This window comes from Theropithecus gelada, chromosome 3 (assembly GCF_003255815.1).
Source record: "Theropithecus gelada isolate Dixy chromosome 3, Tgel_1.0, whole genome shotgun sequence".
Classification (NCBI taxonomy): Eukaryota; Metazoa; Chordata; class Mammalia; order Primates; family Cercopithecidae; genus Theropithecus; species Theropithecus gelada.
In genome coordinates, this window is record NC_037670.1 from 173,170,161 (window position 1) to 173,191,624 (window position 21,464).

The window sequence follows — 21,464 nt, forward strand, 5'->3', positions numbered from 1 at the left end:
AGGAGTTTGTGCAGTGGTTTGTACAAGAAGCTCCGCCGCTGCTCTTCTGAAAGCCTCCCACAACTATCGCTCTACTCTCGTTGGGCCCCAGTGCCTTCCTGACCCCTTCCCCCCAACGCGCCCCGTGGGGCTTCCATCCTACCCAGGCCTGGCTGGGCTCAGCTCACCATCTGTGGGGCCTCTCCTGCCTCCCACACCTTTGGCCTTGGAGCTGAGTGGAGGTTTTGTTTGCTCTGGGCTTGGTTGCTTTGCTGTCGGCAGCTCTTCTTCCGCCACCTCCTTTGCGCACCTGTTTGTCAGCGCTGTCGACTGCTCTTATCTGACTTGGAGCATATTTTACTGTGACCCGAAATTATGTGGGTATCTTTGTCAGCGTGGGCTGCCGTGAGAGAATACCATAGACCAGGTGGTTTAAACAACAGAAATTGTTTCTCACAATTCTGGAGGCTGCAAGTCCGAGATCAGGGTGCCTGCTGATTCGGTTCCTGGTGCAGGCCCTCTTCTGACTGTGTAGGCAGCCACCTTCTTGCAGTGCCTCACGTGGCAGAGAGCGCAGAGCTCCTCTGCGTCTCTTACAAGCACACCAGTCCCGTTGTGAGGCCCCACGTTCAAGACCTCATCCCTCCACATAGCATCACATTGGAGGTTTGGGCTTCAACACAGGGATTTTGGGGGCATACAGTTCAGTTTCTGGTAAGAGATAGAGACAAATTATTTCATCACTGTATTCTACCATAGTGCCAGGACACCTTGCTCTTAGATGCTCATAAATTGTGCGTGAATTGTGTGTGCAAAGACTTCACTGTGCAACATAGAGTTGTGGGGTTTTCGACAGTGTATTAATATTAATCCATGCATATTTGTACTGTAAAATATAGCAAAATGTTACTAGCTTTGCTAGTAGTTCCATATAATTATATATTGTATACTCTGATTTCTCTGAGAGTCCCTTGTATACATTTATATTTTTATACAAATTAATAAGACAGTCACCTGGGTTCTTCTCAGCAAGCTTGCGGGTTCGAGTACACCTCTAAACTTCAGCGCATGTTTCAAGACATTGGCGTGAGCAAAGATCTGAACGAGCAGTTCAAAAAGCACTTGACAAATTCTGAACCCCTAGACTGTGAGTATCCGTGTGTCTGTCTGTTGTGTTTACGGCAGAGTTCTTTGTAGCAAATGAAGAAATGACAAAGTATTAGGTGAAGATCGGAGGGACGTTGTCAGAAATTCAAGAACTAAGAATCAGGAGATTCTTCCCAAATGCCCAACCCTCCTCCCCCAACTCCCGTGTGACCTTAGGAGATGACAGCCCCTGAAGTGGTGTCAGCTGTACTGGGGCGAGGTCACCACCTGTTGGGATCTGGGGAGGGACTCACAGGCGTGGTTTTGTCTTATAGTAAACCTTAGCTTGAATCCATTCTAGCATTTATTTTAATGTTCCCTTGGCCTGCATAGGTAACAGTCAAGCTAAAGACCTGTGGCTTCAGACTGGGATTAGGGATCAGTACAGACAGATACAGGTGATTCGGTTCTCCAGGAGAGGCAGCTGAGCTGGTATTTTAAGGCCTCGCATAGTAGTAGAATGGCAGATTTATGCTTATGTCATCTTTTGATCATCTGTGTCTTTTTAAATGAAAAATGGAGAGTTTTATTTTTCCCAAATCAGGATAACAATTCCTTTGTAAACCCGGACAGTTTTGCCAGTGGGCTTTTTAACTATCTGTGAAGATGAAATTACTGTTATAATTTATAGACCATGTGTGTCTTTTCACAGTAATAACTGACACTGTACTGAAGTTAGCGGTTTTCTCCTGCTTGTAAGTTTCCATGAGTGTGGGGCTGTGATGATGCCGGGCCTGGCGAGCCCAGGCGTGGCTTGAGTGGACTCAGTGATTCAGGACTGAAAAGGAAAGCAAGGGAAGCAGGGCAGGCATGTGACAGCAGGATTCCGAGGTGGAAGCGAAATGAAGACTGTCACTCTTTGGAAGAAAAGAATATCTGGCTCTTGCGCTTTTTGCTAATTTTAATTGAATAAAATGTTCAATTCTTAATTTTATATTCAAGCAGGATTTTTATTTAATGTGCTTTTTAAATAAAGAGCAACCTACATTCATCTGAAATGATTGAATTTTTCAATTTATAAACGAATTAATGTATTCCAGAATGTTCACTCTCCCCTCTCTTCCGCCCCCCAGTGGACTTCAGCATTCAAGTGCTGAGCTCGGGGTCCTGGCCCTTCCAGCAGTCGTGTACGTTCGCCTTGCCGTCAGAGGTAAGGATGGGTTTATCTGCCGTCCCATTAGTGCTAGGCGGAGGGTGGGGCGGGGCAGCCTTCGCTGTGGAAGGGGATAGGCCTGCAGACGGCCTTCCTGCCGGCTGGCTGCCTCACAGTGAACCGTGGGGCAGCACTCAGGGAAGAGCCCTGTGCGGTGGGGCACGTCTGGATGTCTAAAGGTGGGCTGGCTGGCCCAACTCTACACACATTTCTTTATTGTAATTAGAACCTAATTAGTTGTGTAATGAACACCTTGACGAACCTGCTGGTCTTGAAGTATGAACCTTTTTTAAGATTGTACCTTCCAGTGCTTAAAGCGCTTTACAAGAGAGGCAGACACCTGGCGTTTGTATTTTACTTTTATATAAGCACTGACTTTGTACTGTAGGCTTGGAACAGTGTGCTTTGCTTAGAAACGCTGCCTGTAGGACGTGGTGAGATCTGTATTCCATATAATGCTGTCCTTTTATCTAGTTGGAACGTAGTTATCAGCGATTCACAGCTTTCTACGCCAGCCGCCACAGTGGCCGAAAATTGACGTGGTTATATCAGTTGTCTAAAGGAGAATTGGTAACTAACTGCTTCAAAAACAGATATACTTTGCAGGTAAGATCACGTTTGTGTCTTAAAATGTTTCTGTTCTAAATGAGCATAAGGTAAATTATAGAAATCATTAGCAGTTGACTCAGCAGCAGAATCTAGAATTCAGCTTCTGGTGAAATAGTGGCAAGTTTAAAGCATGGAGTTGTAAGAATCAGAGGAGCCAAATTCCAATTCTTTCTGGCTGGGGAACAAGTTATTTAATGATTGTGAGCCTCAGTTTTCTCCTCCATTCATGGGATGTTAGTGCTTATACTGGGAATTGATGTGAAAGTTAAATAACGTATTTAGTTAAGTGTTTGGCACGGCTCCTGCCGGACACACATCAAGTGTTCAGGTAGTGACTTAAAACGCTGGAGTTGCGTGCATTTAATTATAACAGCTCTCCACCTTTGACAAAGCAGTTTCACATTAACAACAGTGCTTACAACGATATTGAGTATAACCTAGTTTATAACTGTGTAACTAAGAATATTTCCATTTTGTAGGTAAGAAAACTGAGGCTTGGGTTAATTGAAGTGAATTTCTCTGAATCCTAGCTTATCTGTAGCTGAGCCAAAATTTCAGTTAAAGTCTTTTCTCTTAAAGTTCAGGCTTGGCTGATGTGGTGGCTCATGCTGGTAATCCTAACACTTTGGGAGGCTGAGGCCAGAGAATTGCCTGAGGCTAGAAGTTTGAGACAAGCCTGGACAATATAGCAAGACCCCATCTCTATAAATTTTTTAAAGTAAAAAGAAAAAAAAACTCCAGGCTCTTTCTACTTCCACTTTTGTACAGAGTGGGCTTCACAAGTAATGGCATAATTTAGTCTCTGAGAAGGTTTCACCAATAAACTTCTGAGAACAACTACAAGTCTATGTTTAAGTATTAAAAAACTTCAGAATGGGTTGTTCTGCAGGCTCAAGCTGCTCATTAATTTAAACTTTTCATAAATCTACTCTGACTTAAAATTGTTAAAATGCATAGTATTGTTACGCTGGCTCCAGAGGTCTTTATCAAGTTGAATGTTTCTTACTATATAATTGAAATTTTGTTTCATTTATCCCTAAATATTCGTAGAAGAATCCATGTGTTTGACTCTAGTACCTGGAATTTCAGTGTCCAGTTTTTGACAAGGCGGAGGCTTTGCCTAGGGTGTGTCTGCCATGTTAAGGCAGCCAGGAGCGGGCCCAATAGAAGACATTAGCAACACACTCATTCCCTTGTGTCTCTGTTCAAGGCCCTGGAAGCACTGTTGTCTGTGGGCCCCCCTGAAACGAGCATGTGGCATTTTTTGTTTGTTTCTCTTTTCATTGACTGAGGTCTTGGCTGGGCGAGCAGTGGCTGACAGTCATGGGTCATTACTTGTTGCTGTCGATTATGCAAGAAAAGAGGGAGAAGAGGGGAAGGAGTCTTCAGGGGCATTCATTTGCTCACACACACTCAGCGATCAGGAACCAATGCGTGCTACCTGTCTTTAGAAGATACTTTAGGGCCGGGCACAGTGGCTCAGCCTGTAATCCTAGCACTTTGGGAGGCCGAGGCGGGCAGATCACAAGGTCAGGGATTGGAGACCAGTCTGGCCAGCATGGTGAAACCCCATCTCTACTAAAAATACAAAAATTAGCTGGGCGTGGTGGTGCTCGCCTATAGTCCCAGCTACTCGGGAGGCCGAGGCAGGAGAATCCCTTGAACCTGGGAGGCAGAGGTTGCAGTGAGCTGAGATTGTGCCACTGCACTCCAGCCTGGGTGACAGAGCAAGACTTTGTCTCAAAAAAAGAAAACCTTTAGTGCACTTGCCATTTCATACTTTACTTACTTTTTTCCTACTTTCATAGTAAAGTACTTAGGATTAGAAAACCAAATATAATTTGGTATTTGTGTTGTTTTACATCAATAATGTGCCAAAAGATAATACTTCTTAGCTCATGTGCCAAAAACAGATTTGGAGATTGATGCTTAACATGTCCACATATACCAGGTGTGTGTATATGTGATTTTCGCTATAAACGAGTGGGGACATACATATCTATAGTATATATCCACATAGACAATACATTTTTTGAAAAAACTTCAAATTATTTTAATGTTTGAAAACATGGAAGATGAATGACTTTGGGAAGATGTTGCATTGTGGTGGCATTGCTACGTTTTATATTCCCTTTTAAATAGATCTGCGCTTTGTTTGTACTTGTTTAAAGAATTTGTTTCATAAATAAGTTCTTCAGACTTAGGCCATGTATTTTTGGAGGTGTTTCCATGCATTTAAGTTTTCCTTCTTTTTCTTTTCTATGGGGGGCCTCAAAGGCATCTACATTCCAGATGGCCATCCTGCTTCAGTACAACACGGAAGATGCCTACACCGTGCAGCAGCTGACCGACAGCACCCAGATTAAAATGGTATTCTCATCTCAGCCTCTTCGTTCTATCGAGTGGCCATTTCCTTGTTCTCGTGGATATTGTTAGGAAAGATAAGGGAGAGGATATGGGCATCTTTAATTTGAAATAGATGTTTGCCTCATGAATATGAATATGTTCTTATTCCAGGATTTTAATGCGCATTATGAAAGTCTTAATTTTAAAACTCAGTGTTGAGCCAGGCATGGTGGCACGTGCCTGTAGTCCCAGCTTCTTGGGAGGCTGAGGCGGGAGGATCACTTGAGCCTGGGAGGTCGAGGCTGCAGTGAGCTGTGCTCATGCCACTGTACTCCAGCCTGGGTGACGGAGACCCTGTCTCTTAAAAATAAAACTCGGTGTAACGCACACATACTCCTCATCCATGCATTTCCCTCATTCATTTAATGAGTGTTGCTGCTGGTGTTCCTAACTGTTTCTCCAGCTAGGCTTTTCCTACTAAGCTTAAATTTCCACCTTAGTGTTATTTTTCCTGCTAGTCATATTTTTGATTGAGATATATTTCAGACAATAAAATTTCACATAACATGAAAGTCATTTTAAAGTGTACACAGTGGTTTTCAGTATATTCACAAGCTTAGAGAACTACCACCGTTATCCAATTCCAGAAGGTTTTATCATCCCGAAAAGAAACCTGCATCCATTAGCAGTAACTACCGACTAGCTCCCAGCCCCTGACACCCATTAAGTTCCTATCAATTTGCCTGCTGCAGACATTTCATATAAATGGAATCATATAACACATGACTTTCTGTGCCTGTCTTCTTTCCCTTAGTGTATACTGTTTGCAGGGTTTGCCTATGTTATAGCGTGTGTTGGTACTTCATTTCTTTTTGTGGTCGAATAATCCAGTGTATAGCTGGACCACATTTTATTTGTTCATCAGTTGATGTACATTTGAGTTGTTTCCAATGATGAACAATGCTGCTGTGAATACATGTTTTCAGTTTTCTTGGGTGTATACCCAGGTATAGAATTGCTGAGTCCTGTAATCACTGTGAACGTTTTGAGGAACTGCCAGACTGTTCCATGGTGGCTGTGCCATTTCATATTCTCACCAACAGTGTATGAAGTTTTCAGTTACTCCATATCCTCTCCAACGTTTGTTATTTTCTTTTTTAAAAAAAATTATAGCCATCCCAGGGTATGAAGTAGTATCTTGTGGTTTTTACTTGCATTTCTCTAACAACTAATGATGTTTAGAATCTTTTTTGTGTTTATTGGCCATTTGCATATCTTCTTTGGAGAAATGTTTGATCGGATTCTTTGCCCGTTTTTCAGTTGGGTTATTTGTCTTTTTGTTGTTGAGTTGTAAAAATTCTTTTTTTTTTTTTTTTTTTTTGATAAACAGACATGTTTAATGATAGCTTGCTCTTCACAGAGATTTTAATCTATAGATTTTAGTCTTACAGAGACTTTTAATCTATAATCCAGGAGAATATAACCATGCAACACAGACCAATTAACCAAATGCAAAATAAACTAGATTCTTACCACAACTACCCTATAAACATTGCAACTGTTCTTTCCAAAACGACCCTAATCTTATGTGAAAACACCTACTGTGGGGGAACCAGAAACCTAGCTATGTGGCCAAAAGGGAAAAATAGCAGTTCAGTGGTTAATTGGTGAAAGCAGGAAATTTGTGCCCTTTACTGTGCTGCTGTTGCTGCTGTTGCTGCTGCGGCAGGTGCTACTGTTGCTGCTGTTGCTGGTGTTGCTGCTGCGGCAGGTGCTGCTGTTGCTGCTGTTGCTGCTGTGGCAGGTGCTGCTGTTGCTGCTGGTGTTGCTGCTGCGGCAGGTGCTGCTGTTGCTGCTGTGGCAGGTGCTGCTGTTGCTGCTGGTGTTGCTGCTGCGGCAGGTGCTGCTGTTGCTGCTGTTGCTGCTGGTGTTGCTGCTGTTGCTGCTGCGGCAGGTGCTGCTGTTGCTGCTGGTGTTGCTGCTGTTGCTGCTGTGGCAGGTGCTGCTGTTGCTGCTGGTGTTGCTGCTGCGGCAGGTGCTGCTGTTGCTGCTGTTGCTGCTGCTGTTGCTGCTGTTGCTGCTGCGGCAGGTGCTACTGTTGCTGCTGGTGTTGCTGCTGTTGCTGCTGTGGCAGGTGCTGCTGTTGCTGCTGGTGTTGCTGCTGTTGCTGCTGCGGCAGGTGCTGCTGTTGCTGCTGGTGTTGCTATTGTTGCTGCTGCGGCAGGTGCTGCTTTGGTCTTCTTAGTTTTGTTCTTTTTGTCTCTCTTCTTCAGCCCATCCATGTTAGCTCTCAGTAGGTTTGAATGAGCCATCTGAAACTTACTCACTTCCTTGGAGCTCACCACAGTGCTGATCTTCTTTTTCCCATCGGTAGCTCTTAACCAGACACTTGTTGTCTGCGGGCTCAAAGCCCTCCACAGTACCTTTCTTTGGAATGGGTTTGGTTCGACCGTCATACTTCTCCAAGGTGATATAGACGCTGCCCGACGTCCGGCACTTCTGGAAAAGTCTGGTCAGCTCCATCAGGAACTGCTCGCTCTCCAACACCACCATCGCGACGACGCTGGCTCGACTTAAAAATTCTTTTAATATTCTGTATACTAGATCCTTATCAAATACGTAATTTGTAAATATTTTCTCCCATTCTGTGGGTTGTCTTCTTACTCTCTTTCTTATATACACATTTTTAATTTTAATGAAGCCTATTTTATCTATTTTTTCTTTTTGCTGTTTGTGATTTTGGTGTCATTTCTAAGGAGTCATTGCCTAGTCTGAGGCCAAGGACTGTTCTTTCCCTGTTGTTTGGTGCTGACAGACTTGTCAAAAGTCAGCTGGCCATGGGTATACATGGCTTTATTTCTGGATTCTCAATTCTTTTCCAGTGATCTCTATATCTATACTATGTCAGTATCACGCTGTCTGGACTACTATTGTTTTGCAGTAAATCTTGAAATGGAGACCCCTAACTTTGTTTTTTCACCCCAAGATTATATTGGCTATTGTGAGTCCCTTATGTTACCTTATGAATTTCAAGATCAGCTTGTCCATTTCTGCAAAAAGTGCAGTTGAGATTTTGATAAGGATTGCACTGAATCGATAGATTGCTTTGGGGAGTGTCGCTATCTTAACAGTATTTTAAGTCTCCCATTCCATGAACATTGGATGTCTTTTCATCTATTTAGGTTGTCTTTTCTTTCAACTGTGTCTCATGGTTTTCAGTGTATGCATCTTGTATTACTGTCAATTTATTCCTAGTTTATTATTTTTGATGCTAATGTAAATGGAATTGGTTTTTAGTTTTTTAATTGAGACAGAGCCTTGCTCTGTCTCCCAGGCTGGAGTGCAGTGGTGCAATCTTGGCTCACTGCAACCTCTGCCTCCCGGGTTCCAACAATTCTCCCGCCTCAGCCTCCCAAGTAGCTGGGATTACAGGCACAAGCCACCATGCCTGGCTAATTTTTTGTTTTTAGTAGAGACAGGGTTTCACTATGTTGGCCAGGCTGGTCTCGAACTCCTGACCTCAGGTGATCTGCCTGCCTCGGTCTCCCAAAGTGCTAGGACTACAGGCGTGAGCTATCGCGCCTGGTGGAATTGTTTTCTTAATTTCACTTTTTTCTGGTTTTTTTTGAAACCAGGTCTCACTCTTGCTCAGGATGGAGTGTAATAGTGCAGTCACAGCTCACTGCAGTATCAAATGATCCTCTCTCCTCAGCCGCCGGAGTAGCTGGCACTATGCCCAGCTGATTTTTGTATTTTTTGTAGAGATGGTGTTTCACTGTGTTGCCCAGATTGGTCTTGAACTCCTGGACTCAAGTGACGTTTTCACCTTGGCCTTCCAAAGTGCTGGGATTACACAGGCATGAGCTACCATGTCAGCCTGTTTCACTTTCTGATTGCTCACTGCAAATGTATAGAAATACAACTCATTATATTTTGATTCTATAACATTGCTGAAGTTTATTGGCTCTAATTTATTAGCTCAAATAGTTTTTGGGGGGATTCTTTAGCGTTTTTTGATATACAGCCATATTATCTATAAATACAGACAGTTTTGCTTCTTCCTTTTCCTATTTGGCTGCCTTTTATTTCTTGTTTGTTTGTCTTTTTTTTTTTTTGCCTGATTCTTCTGGCTGGAATTTGTGGTACACTGTTGAATGGATGTGGTAAGAACAAGCATCCTTGTCTTGTTGCTGCCCTTACTGGGAAAGCTTCCAGTCTTTTACTGCTTAACTGCGATGCTAACCAGTGACGGTGTTAGCTGTGAGTTTTTACTAGATGTCCGTTATCAGACTAAAGAGGTTCCCTTTTATTCTTAGCTTATTGAATTTTGTATCATGAAAGAGTGCTGTAGTTTGTCAAACTGCTTTTTCTACTCTGGCGAAGTAACTGTGCTTTTTTTGTCTGTTAATGTGGTGTATTGCACTGATGTTGAACTACCCTGCTGTTTTCAGGGTGAATCCCACTTGGTCATGGTATCTAATCGTTTTTCTGTGTTGTTGGGTTTAGCTTGCCGGTGTTTTCTCGAGTTTTGCATTTATATTCATAAGGGACATTGCTCTATTGTTTTCTCAAGATGTTCGTTTGGTTTTAGTGTCTGGCTAATACTGGCCTTATGGACTGAGTTAGGAAAGTCATTTTGAATGACTATTTTGTAGTCATTCTTCAAATTACTGACAAATATATCTTCAAATTCTCATAACAAAATGAGTTTGTGCCTTTGTAGGTTGGAGGCTGGGTTGCCCCCTAGACTATGGGGAGGGCTGTGCAGACGGGCCCTGAGGACAGGGCTGACGGGGGTGACTGTCCAGTCGCAGACGGGCCCTGAGGACAAGGCTGACAGGGGTGACTGTCCTGTCTTCGCTTGGCTTCTTCTGATCAGGGTTCTCGGCCACTCTCCGGACTGGTTCTCAGTGTTAGAACTCCTTCAGGAGGCAGCAGCTGCTCTCTCCTTTCTGCCTACAGTAGACGTTGTCCAATCAGACCTGGCTCAGGAGGTGGGCACCCCCGCACCCTACTCTAGATGCAGCTGGCAGTATTGGAATGCCTGCTGTGCAGCTCTGGGTCAGTTACTAGACTAGAGAGAGGCCTCTCACTTTGACAGCTTTAACCACGTACCCTCAGACCAGAATGGGTACCCATTATGATGCCAGGACTCCACTCTCCATGGATTGTAAGAGTCCGTGTGACTGTGTGAGTGCCCTCAGGCTGGTCCCCTTGGATTTCATAGGATCATAAAGCTGGGAGGCTGAAGGAGGGCTGGGAAGCGTTTACCACACCCAGCGTTCACAGATGAGGGGCCACACAACGTGCTTGAGTGCATCAAAGCCAAGCTGACGAGGTCGCCTGCCGCTGAGCCCCATCGTTCTCATGAGCAGGACATTATTTTCAGTCCTGCTGGGCAGCTCTTTAATATTTCTTTTGTGATGATCGGTGTCCAAGATGAGCTGTCAGGCGCTTAAGAAGTGAAGAGGTTCCTCAAGATTTCACTGTGCGTGGCTTCCAATACAGGTTCAACATCTCTAATCCAAAAATCCAGATTCCAGAATGCTCCAGAATCCGAACGTTTTTGAGCACCAACATGATGCTCCAAAAAAAAAAAAAAAAAAAAAGTGCTCATGGTGCAGTTCAAATTTCGGATTTTCCAATCAGGGCTGCTGAATCTGTAAATCCAGTACAGTATCCCGAAATCCAAATATTTCTAGTCCGAGGCATTTCAGATAAGGGTGACTCAACCTGATTTAAGTATAACAGAATTGTTCATTTTTATTATTGGGTGGTCAAGGCCAGAAAGGGGTTGATTTCACTTCTAGGAGTCAGGGTGGAAGGAAGCAGTAAATTTAGCAAACTTCTGAGAAGTACCAACTTTTTTTTCCTTCCAGCATATTCTTCTTTTTGGGCGATTTTTTTTTTTTAATGGAAAATGGACCATGATGTTGCCTGTGGTGGTTATTGCAAAGAAAAATGCATTGTCCCTTTAACTTCCTCTTTTTCTCTTTAATTGCAGGACATTTTGGCGCAAGTCCTACAGATTTTATTAAAGTCAAAGTTACTGGTAGGTTTGTGCACTTTCTATCTTATGCTAGAAGAAAGCCTTTTCCTGAGATTATATAGTAACACTTGTTTTCTTACAGGTCTTGGAAGATGAAAATGCAAATGTTGATGAAGTGGAATTGAAGCCAGATACCTTAATAAAATTATATCTTGGTTATAAAAAGTAAGAAAAATCTAATAAATAGATGGCCCTAGACCATAGACGTGTCCCCCGGGAGCCCTAGCACAGATCTCAGTATTGTTGTGAACCGAGGGAGACGGGGACTCAGTATGAAGCGACAGGCCCTAGGCTGGGAGTGTGAGGTAGGCCTTCGATTCCATTCAGCAAGCCTGATGTTTCTCCAGCTCTGAGCTGCTGGGTTTTTTGTTTATTTATTTGGCACATAAGTCTCCTTAAATGGCTCATCAGGAAAGTTTGGACCTTTATGTCCAAGTGGCTTGATTTTATTTCACGTGACAAAATTTGGGAGAGCAGATTAAGGACCTGGATTTTCTGTAATGTGGATGTCCCTGTTAATGGCCAAGTAGGAAACTACGCTGTGATCGGACTCTGCCCAGTGCCGGGTAGAGGCGTTTTCACATAGAGCTCACAGAAATCAACGCTCCCCTCTGTCTGGGGAAGCAGGGGCACTGCTTAAAGGTTGACAAATAGAAAGCAGCCTTCATTGCCTACCTTTTAACATGATAGTGATCGGTTTCCTCCATTTTCTTGATAGTAAGAAATTAAGGGTTAACATCAATGTGCCAATGAAAACCGAACAGAAGCAGGAACAAGAAACCACACACAAAAATATCGAGGAAGACCGCAAACTACTGATTCAGGTGACTTCCTGTATGCCTGTGCCGGGTGTGCGGTCCCTCACGCAGGAATGGCTCGCAAGAACGGGCCGTGGGGGAGCGGGGCTGACTCAGGAGTGATTGCCAGATGAATGGCTCTGTGATGGCAGAAGGTGGCAAGGCCGAGAGCCAGGGCCTTGTTATCTGAATTAGTCCTTTATGTCACCAGGCAAAACAGGGCAGTCCTCTTGCTCTACATGTTGGAAAGCAGACATTGTGGCAGGCCCAGCTGAAACGAGGGGGAAGGAGAGTGCTTCAGCGGGGAGGATGGGCAGCTTCCGAGGCCTTGACTTAATTTTGTCTCCTTTTTTTAATGCTTTATGGTTGAGTTAAATTATAGAGGTCACATTGCTGAAAAGACCAAAACGTAATGTTTGCCACGTTAGAGTTGAAACATAGGCGAGTAGAATTGGTTGCCTCTCCCGTCTCACCGGCAGGACAGTTGTTGCCCATTAGGAAATGGTGATCCTGTGCATAGCATTGGCAGCCTCTGTGCGGCTTGCCCTTAACTGTCAATACTAAGTTGTTAACAGCTCTAAATGCACCTCTTTTTCCTTATCTGGTTGCATAGGCGGCCATCGTGAGAATCATGAAGATGAGGAAGGTTCTGAAACACCAGCAGTTACTTGGCGAGGTCCTCACTCAGCTGTCCTCCAGGTTCAAACCTCGGGTCCCTGTGATCAAGGTACAGGACTTACATAGCAGTCACATTCCTTCCTTAATTTAGAAGATAAAAGATGTAGCAAAAAGTGGATGGATTGCTGTAGCACGAAGGAGGAGGGAGCTGGCTTCTTTGTATGTAGTAGATTTCTATAAAAGAAAGCTTCAGTGTAACGCTATTGAAACACACGTACAAAGAAGTGCACAGATGATGAAGTGGCAGCTTGATGACTTTCACAGTCGATACACTGTGTAACCGGCACCCAGGTAAGAATTAAAACATGACCAGCATCCCGGAAGCCATCCCAGCTAATACCTGTGGTGCCATAGAAAATCACTGTCATGTCTTCTGACACCATAAAGCAGTTTTGCCTGCTTATGCGTGATACATAGACAGATTCTAGAGCACACGCTCCCGTGCCTGGTAAGAATTTTCTCAGCAGTATCTTTGGGAGATTCATTGCGTTGCAGTATCGAGAAGCACTGGATCGTTTTTGTGACTTTTGTGGGTGTTCTGTTATGGGAACACACCTTCCTTTATGTAGCCTACTGTTGACATTTTGCTTAGTTCTGATTGGGAAGCAGGACTTTCCTTTTCCAAAACCACTTGGGTAAGGCACAGCCAGTGGGGAGCCTCAGGGGTGGCATTGACAGGTGACTCCCTCAACAGGCAGGAGGCCCAGTGTCCCTCCTGGGTTACATTTGGCACAGATGCCAGTTTGTTCATGGCTGTTCAGGGGGTTCTCCACGGTCCCCTGTTGTCTGTTCATGGCCTCTTCTTGTGAGATTGAGTCCTGCCTCAAGAGGCAAGCAGACTTTGGTGGTAGAAAGAGACTGGCCCATGGGGCTCCCAGAGCACCCGGCTCCAGTTCCTAGGGCGGGTGCAGGAGGGACTTGGAGTCCCCCTCAGCAAGTGTCAAGGAAATGGAAATTAAACGAACTCCATGCACAACGGCTTAGCTGCCCAGGAAGTGAAACTATGCTAAGAGATCTGGGGCGGGGGGCACTGCTCCCCACTGAGCTCCGCATGGGGAGATCTGTGGTGGGGGCAACCTCTCTCTGTTCTGATGATAATTTGTGTTTTTCTTCTCTTTCACTACCTCTTCCTTTTTAAAAATAACACCCAGAAATGCATTGACATTCTAATTGAGAAAGAATATTTGGAGCGAGTTGATGGTGAAAAGGACACCTACAGTTACTTGGCTTAACCCTTCTGGAAGGGTCTGACTGTGTGACCCGCGGCAAATAGTTCATGTTGGAAAGAATGAAAACAACTCAAGTTCATAGCAGCCAGCCTGCCGCCATTGGACCTCCCTTTTTAAAACTGAGACCAAGACTCCCATCAGCTGGTCTCGGATTTACATCGGAACTGCTCAGGATTGATACATTTCAAGTCTGTAAATACGGACACCAACGCCATTTACCCTAATTTAAGAACAGCGGGGACTGACCCTCCATGCCGAGGGCTGCATGCTACCGCATCTACGTCAATACATGGGCTCCCCGATTCACAGCTGTCGCCTTGGCAGCACTTGTCACGTTGGCAGCACTTTGAGAGCAAGTGTGAATGGACCCACATGTAATCTGCTATGAAAACCATTTGTATAGTGTGTTTCATTTTTTAATGTGTGAAAATAAAGAAAATTAAAGGATTTCTGTACAAGTCGCATTTGGTTTTGTTTTAAGTTTTACTAATTTCTATATGTAAATAAAAGATATAATGATTGTGCAAATTTATATTCCTAGTGTCTTCCTGTAGTTTAAAAGGGCTGTATTCTTTGGATTGAAAATTTTTTAAGATCTTAAAATTTTAAGCCCCGGTGTAATCCTTTAAAAAAAATCTTGCTTATTTTTGTGACTTCTGTGGTGACTTGAATGCACTGTGTCACTGGATTCAGTGAGAGTCGCTGACCACACATTGGTTCTCTTTGACACTTGTAAGGACTAAATGAGTTACCCTGACAGCCTATGTGTGAAACAGTATCCTCCTTTTTGCAGGTGGGGAAACTGAGGCCAGATGAGGGAAGATGCCTCTAGTGAGTAGAGGAGGTAGGATTGAAGGTGAGTGGCGGGCTCCAGGATCCCTGGTCGCCACCAGCCTCTCCTGCGTGGAGAGCACAGGCACAGAACACGGCAGAGCCCGCTCGGCCACGCTTCTGTTCCAGTCGTGGGCTCGGGACACGGCAGAACCCGCTCGGCCATGCTTCTGTTCCGGTCGTGGGCTCGGGACACGTCAGAGCCTGCTCGTCCACGCTTCTGTTCCAGTCGTGGGCTCGGGACACGTCAGAGCCTGCTCGGCCATGCTTCTGTTCCGGTCGTGGGCTCGGGACACGTCAGAGCCTGCTCGTCCACGCTTCTGTTCCGGTTGCAGCAGGTGGTTATGAGTAGCTGACAGATGAAAACATTGGCTTTGACTGGTGAAGCTCCCTGGACTCACCCTTGTGCCAGCACTATGTCAGGGAGCCAAGGTTCCCTTGCTTTTCAGGCACATGCTGGCAAATTGGACCGTGTTCTTTGCTGTTATTCCACTTTGGGAGGCCGAGGCAGGCAGATCACCTGAGGTCGGGAGTTCGAGACCAGCCTGACCAACATGGAGAAACCCCCTCTCTACTAAAAATACAAAAATTAGCCAGGCATGGTGGTGTGCGCCTGTAGTCCCAGCTACTCGGGAGGCTGAGGCAGGAGAATGGTGTGAACCCAGGAGGCGGAGGTGGTGGTGAGCTAGGATCGTGCCACTGCGCTCCAGCCCGGGCAACGAGAGCGAAACTCTGTCTCAAAGAAAAAGGAGTTACTCCTCCCTGAGAATGGAATGTTTGCCCCAGTGTGTCCCCAGGAGAGGAGGTCCTGGGCCGTGGGGATGCACACCCCACCCCTCCTCCCGGCACGGATGTAACCACATCCAGGTTCCCTTCAGGAACCCTACATGTCGCCTGCCTGCGCCTCAGTGTAGCTTCTTCCTTCTGTCTCATTTGCCGGGTCAGTCACTTCCCAGCCAGGGTCGGGGATGCTGCTTTGCTCCCAGTAACTTTGTTTTCCTCATAGAAGCTTCAGGTACCTCACAGGTTTTGTAAGTGATAAATCTCGAACATCCTTAGTATACCATACCTGTGCCCAAGTGCAAGTTAGGCAGGTGGAGGGAAGACACAGCTAACAAAATAAGTACAAGTTCCTCGGGTTTCTTAGGACAGTCAGACACTTGACGGGTTAGTTAAAAAAGTTACATAGGGGCTGGGCACGGTGGCTTATGCCTGTAATCCCAGCAATTTGGGAGGCTGAGGTGGGTGGATCACAATGTCAGGAGTTCAGGACCAGCCTTGCCAACATGGTGAAACCCCGTCTCTACTAAAAATACAAAAAATTAACCGGGCGTGGTGGCAGGCGCCTGTAATCCCAACTACTCGGGAGGCTGAAGCAGGAGAATCACTTGAACGCGGGAGGCAGAGGTTGCAGTGAGCTGAGATCGCGCCACTGCACTCCAGCCTGGGCGGCAGGGCGAGACTCTGTCTCAAAACAATATATATGTATTACAGAGGGCCAGGCACAAGATAGCTCACGGCTGTAAGCCCAGCACTTGGAAAGAGCTCAGCCCTGTGCAACATAGGGAGCCTCCATCTCTACAAAAATTAGCCAGGCTTGGTGGCGCACATATGTGGTCCCAACCACTCACAAGGCTGAGGCAGGAGGATCGCTTGAGCCCAGGAGGCTGAGGCTACAGAGAGCCAAGACCACTGCACTCCAGCCTGGAAAACAAAGCAACCCTGTCACAAAAAAGTCACACAGGTTAAAAAGTAAAATGGTAATCAACTGAGCATTTAATGGTTTCCACACTTTTTTTTTTTTTTTTTTAAGCATATCCCCTTTTTCAAACAATCTAGTGAAGAGTCTCAGTATAGAAGCCAGGCAGGAAGCAGCTGGTGTTCCGAACTCCACCCCTCCCTCCACGGGACAGCCCGGAAACGCCCCGGTCGCGCCGCACTGGGAGTGAAGCTCACCTCCTGCTTTTCCTCAAACCAGTCCATTGTTATGCCTGTGAGAAAAGCATGCTGCAAAGGACACCACAGACCTGCCTCAAGAGCTTGTGCATTTCAGTCCTGTGAATGATATTCCGGAAATATTGTCATGAGTTTGCTGGTCTCTTCAGTCCCTCCGGGATCAAGCAGGCACTTGGGTAAGTACCTTGGTCCCGTGGAAATTCCTCACGGTAAGTGAAGGTGAGCTGAGAGATGGGCGAGTTGGGAGTTCACCCCACACCTTCAGATTCCCGGCCTTTACCTGCTCCCCTTCCACTGGCTAAGTGTACCGTGTTGACTGGTGTGAAAGAAAAGGCAATTCAAGACCTGTGTTTAGGTCCAAATGTCCCTTATGTGTAGGTAGACTCCTTTTCTCTTGATAAGACATGGAAAGGGAGACATTCTCTGAGGAATTCCTTTTTCAGGACAACTTAATAAGTCGCTTAGAGGCAGAGTCCCAGGCTTCTGGAAACCCCCTGGTGTTCAGTCCCTACATGTGGGCAGCATGGTTAGAGCCCAGGAGGAAGGTCACATTCCTCCCAGTTCTCAAGCCCTCTTCTCAGACAAAATACTTGCGTGTGCACAATTGGCTTTTTGTTACTAGCTGTAATTGTGAAAATTGTGGCCAAGCACATTGGCTCACGCCTGTAATCCCAACACTTTGGGAGGCCGGGCAGGTGGATCACTTGAGGTCAGGAGTTTGAGACCAGCCTGGCCAACGTGGTGAAACCCCGTCTCTACTACAAATACAAAAATTAGCCAGTTGTGGTAGCGCACGCCTGTAGTCCCAGCCACTTGGGAGGCTGAGGCAGGGGGATCGCTTGAACCTCAGAGGCAGAGGTTGCAGTGAGCTGAGATCGTGCCACTGCACTCCAGCCTGGGCGACAGAGCAAGACTCCGTCTCAAAAAAAGAAAAATGGTTTACAAAGAACCACCAAGCGCAGTATCACTGAACTAATCTAGCCCCAGAGTGCTCACATTGTCACTCTTACTTTTACCCTTTTTTGAAGTATAGGGGAGCCTCTCTCTAGAACACCAAAAACCTGGGGCTGTTATTTGCTGCCAAATCCTAGTGGGGGTCTACACAGCGTGGTTGTTACCCACTGAGACCAAGGCTGATTATCTTGGAATCATGGCCAAAGAGGTTGGAAACAATATCACAGCAACAAAGGTTTAATCTACTGACAACTTTAACTCATTTTATAAGATCAATATTTTACCCCCTGGGTTGTAGAAACATTCGTTGTGGTTTAATCAGAGCTGGGCTGTGTACTAAGACCAGATGCACAGGCTAAGTATGTACTGCTGCGGCCTGAGGGAACCAGAGAGGACCTTGATCTCAGCGCCTGCCTGGAAGGGTAAGTCTCCTGGTTGGGCTCTGTTAAGCATGGGGTATAGACTCAGACTGCTGGCCAGGCACACCCCAACTCGGGAATCTGAAGATTGGCCCCAGCTAGTGGGTAAGACACAGTGATTATAGGACTAACAGGTGCTGTAATGTAACATATCTTTACTGACAGCATTTTAAGATGCTGCTCCTTGATGAATATTGGTACCTAATTTTCCTTTGAAATTTAGAATTACCAGCCCAGCTGGAAAACATGCTTGCTGGCCTTCAGCTATGTGAATTGAATCCCCCTTCTAATGAAGACTTCTTGTTTGTAGGAATCAGTCACTTGGCTGCCCAGGTTCATTTTTTATACCCTCATCGCTCATCTGTCCAGTTCATGACCCTGTCCAGGGCCCAGCCCCAACAATGCCCTTGCCGTAACAGGTGAGTGTGGACCACTTCTAATACCAGGTATCCCTGTGTAGCCCTCACTGGAACTGTTTATATCAAGGGACTGAGCAGATAGGCAATTATTTCAACTAGTTCCATTAAGAATTATTTAACAGAATATGGTTTTCAAAATGTTTACACTTGGATCCAGTCTTGATGAGCTATCTACAAGCTTAAATGTGTGGGTTTACATTTGATTTGACTTTGGTAGAGTTGAACACCTTGGGCAGAAGCGGAAGTGAGGACGCGGCATGGAGACAGTGAAGACTGGAGATGGGATGAACCAGACATTAATGAAAACCTGGCACAGCTTCTGGGTGCCTCTAACCAACAGAAGTTAGTCTGTGGGTGAGGTGCTGCCTATTGTATATGTCAAGCCTTGTATTAAGTAGCTGATGAGCTTTAAAAAAAAAAAAAAAGCCATGCTGGGCAGAGCAGCTCACACCTGTAATCCCAGCACTTTGGGAGGCCGAGGTGGATCACTAGGGGGAGTTCAAGACCAGCCTGGCCAACATGGCGAAACCCCACCTCTACTAAAAACACAAAAATTAAACGGGTGGGGTGGCCTGTGCCTATAATCCCAGGTATTCAGGAGGCTGAGGCAGGAGAATTGCTTGAACCTGGGAGGCAGAGGTTGCAGTGAGCCAAGACTGCACCACTGTACTCCAGGCTGAGTAGTAACAGAGCAAAATACCCTGTCTTTTAAAAAAAAAAAAAAAAAAATTCACAAAAAACCTCAATGTTTTAAGACAGTTTACGAATTTGTGTTGGGCTGTATGCAACCGGCCGTCCACAGGCCAGACAAGCTTGATAGGTTATATCAAATGGGTTATTATGTCAAGCATTTCTGTTCAGAAATCTGTGTTCATGGAAGTCAGTGAAGAGGCATTTACAGAAGCACATTTCAAATCATGGTACAAAAAGCTTGCTGTGCACTGAGAATACATCAGACAGGGCTCAAAAACCACTGCTTTCCATCACGCCCCTCTGTCTTTCCTATGCCTTTGGGGCTCTGGTACATCGTGCTCACTGGAGGCCTCAAGGATCCATTTCCCAGCTGTTCCTCTGAGGATGGGTTGAGGGCTGTGGCTGGAATGAGCCATGTCAACAGGTACTTTTGGGCCCAAGTAATCTTTGGGGTCTCATGAACAGGCCTACATGCAATGATGAGCAGATGGGCTCCATTTCGCCTGTGCCTAAGCAAGGCCATTGAGCCATCTAGAGAATGACCTAACCCAAATAATGAAGTAACTGCCTCAGGGTCCTGCTGAGTGCCAAGAGTGGAACATGAGGGCATCGAGGGCAACAAGCTCTTAAGTGGATGGTACCATTTTCTGGGTGAGAGTGGAGATAGTTATTTAGACATAAAATAGATCAGCACTGTCATTAAGAAACCATGGGACGAGGCTGAGGGAGGGTCTCCTCAATCCCAAATCAAGTGGCAAATTAACTTTAGGACTCAAGTTGCTGCGCCTGTGCACTGATGTGATGGAGACCTGATCTCGCAAATGTTGTGGAACTGGAAAGCAAGATGAGTCGATTTAATTAGGTTTCACATTAATCCTATCACATTGTAAATAAAATCTAACTGTAGAAAAGGCAACTGCCAGTAACTGAGTGTGGTCTGGTTTGCAGCGGTTATGAGGGTTCCCATGATGCTGCTGGTGAATGTACCGGGGGAGGGTGCAGGGAAATTCCCCCAAATTCTGAGACCGACCACATGGTAAGGCGGGCAAGGCACATGTTGTTTCCTTGACGCTTAGAGTTTGTGATTTTTACCTCTTCTTTGAGAAGACACAAAACTAGTTTGGTTATACCTGTCAGTAGGTAGGTAAGGAATCCCAACTTATATTGTATTTCTAAAGAACTCTATCTAGACTAACGGCATTTAGAACTAGGTGAGTTCTTAAAAATAACCTAAGTCTACTCTGTCAGTTTATATATGGGGAACAGACTTGGAGGTTAAATCACTTTCTCCAGTTTGCACAGCTGACTGGAACGTACCCACCCACCCTGGTCTTGTCTATAAAATCAAGCCCTTTACTGGGTCAGCCCTCAGGATGCACAGCAGTTCTTCATCTATGAATGTCTTCCACATATTACCAGGCAGTATTAGTTAAAATCAAGATTCATACAAAGACAACTAAAAAACCCATGGAGGTAAATTTAAAAGTTTTTTGTTGGGCAGTATTAAAAGCAGTTATTGACATGTTATGAGAGATGACTCAACAAGGACAAGTTCAAGTATTCTTTATTCAAAGTTGAAAAATGTACCATACTGCATTATTGCAAAAATTCACTGGTACAAAACACTTTGCAGCTGGTGAGAAGGCAATAAAAAGTTGATTTTTAAACTCATTACTATAAATTATTCTTACAGTACTTTGCAAATTCAGAATTTCAAACTGCATTTTCTTTTTCTAAATTGCCCACAGTACTCGAGGTTCCTGAAGCTAAGGCAGCTGTTTCAGAGAGGAGGGGGAGGAGGTAGCAGATGTCAAGGGATTTCCATTTCTCTTTCGATGCCGACATACTTCAGGGCATCAGCCTGGCTGTATCTGAAACAACAGGAAGAAGCAGATGTCCGCTGGATGACCACCCATCCAACATGTGCTGAGACTTAACACAACAAAGCCTGCTGAAGACAGTGGGTGCATTAAAATGTCTTTAAAAAAAAAAAAAAAATCCAATTATACAGCTGCCTGCATGAGGGCACATTCGTAGAAGGCAATGCGTAGGTCTGCATTGCTGGCCATCTAATTGAGACGCTGCCAAGTTCTGAACTGAACAAACCTGTCTACAAGCATTTCCAGAGCTTGCCCAGCCTCCCCTATGCCTCTGAAGCAAGTGGCCCCAGGAAGGCTGGTCCACATCATGATGTTTAGGCCCGACG

General features: G+C 45.3%; 2 protein-coding genes and 1 pseudogene across 12 annotated transcripts in view; 1 reads left to right on the forward strand and 2 right to left on the reverse strand.

The window, feature by feature from the left end:
• CUL1 (cullin 1) overlaps window positions 1–14,518 on the forward strand; it is a 103,769-nt gene extending 89,251 nt beyond the window's left edge. For 2 of the 5 annotated variants that reach the window (XM_025378530.1, XM_025378529.1), the window contains exons 14-22: window positions 1,009–1,126; window positions 2,199–2,275; window positions 2,753–2,884; window positions 5,165–5,257; window positions 11,238–11,285; window positions 11,365–11,447; window positions 12,001–12,106; window positions 12,693–12,806; window positions 13,909–14,514. In XM_025378530.1, coding sequence (XP_025234315.1) covers window positions 1,009–1,126; window positions 2,199–2,275; window positions 2,753–2,884; window positions 5,165–5,257; window positions 11,238–11,285; window positions 11,365–11,447; window positions 12,001–12,106; window positions 12,693–12,806; window positions 13,909–13,989 — 852 coding nt within the window. In that variant the 3' untranslated portion in view covers window positions 13,990–14,514. Of the gene's footprint in view, window positions 1–1,008; window positions 1,127–2,198; window positions 2,276–2,752; window positions 2,885–5,164; window positions 5,258–11,237; window positions 11,290–11,364; window positions 11,448–12,000; window positions 12,108–12,692; window positions 12,807–13,908 lie in introns of those variants that run through there. The other 3 variants (XR_003118493.1, XM_025378527.1, XM_025378531.1) reach the window with 3 other exon arrangements.
• On the reverse strand, window positions 6,925–7,802 carry LOC112620564 (annotated as a pseudogene). Its single transcript, XR_003118548.1, has one exon. The product of XR_003118548.1 is annotated as a signal recognition particle 14 kDa protein-like (transcript).
• Window positions 14,519–20,804: 6,286 nt separating the features above from the next.
• EZH2 (enhancer of zeste 2 polycomb repressive complex 2 subunit) overlaps window positions 20,805–21,464 on the reverse strand; it is a 77,675-nt gene continuing 77,015 nt past the window's right edge. For all 6 annotated transcript variants that reach the window (XM_025379824.1, XM_025379825.1, XM_025379821.1 and 3 more), the window contains one exon: window positions 20,805–21,129. In XM_025379824.1, the coding sequence (XP_025235609.1) occupies window positions 21,069–21,129 (61 nt within the window). In that variant the 3' untranslated portion in view covers window positions 20,805–21,068. The remainder of the gene's footprint in view (window positions 21,130–21,464) is intronic.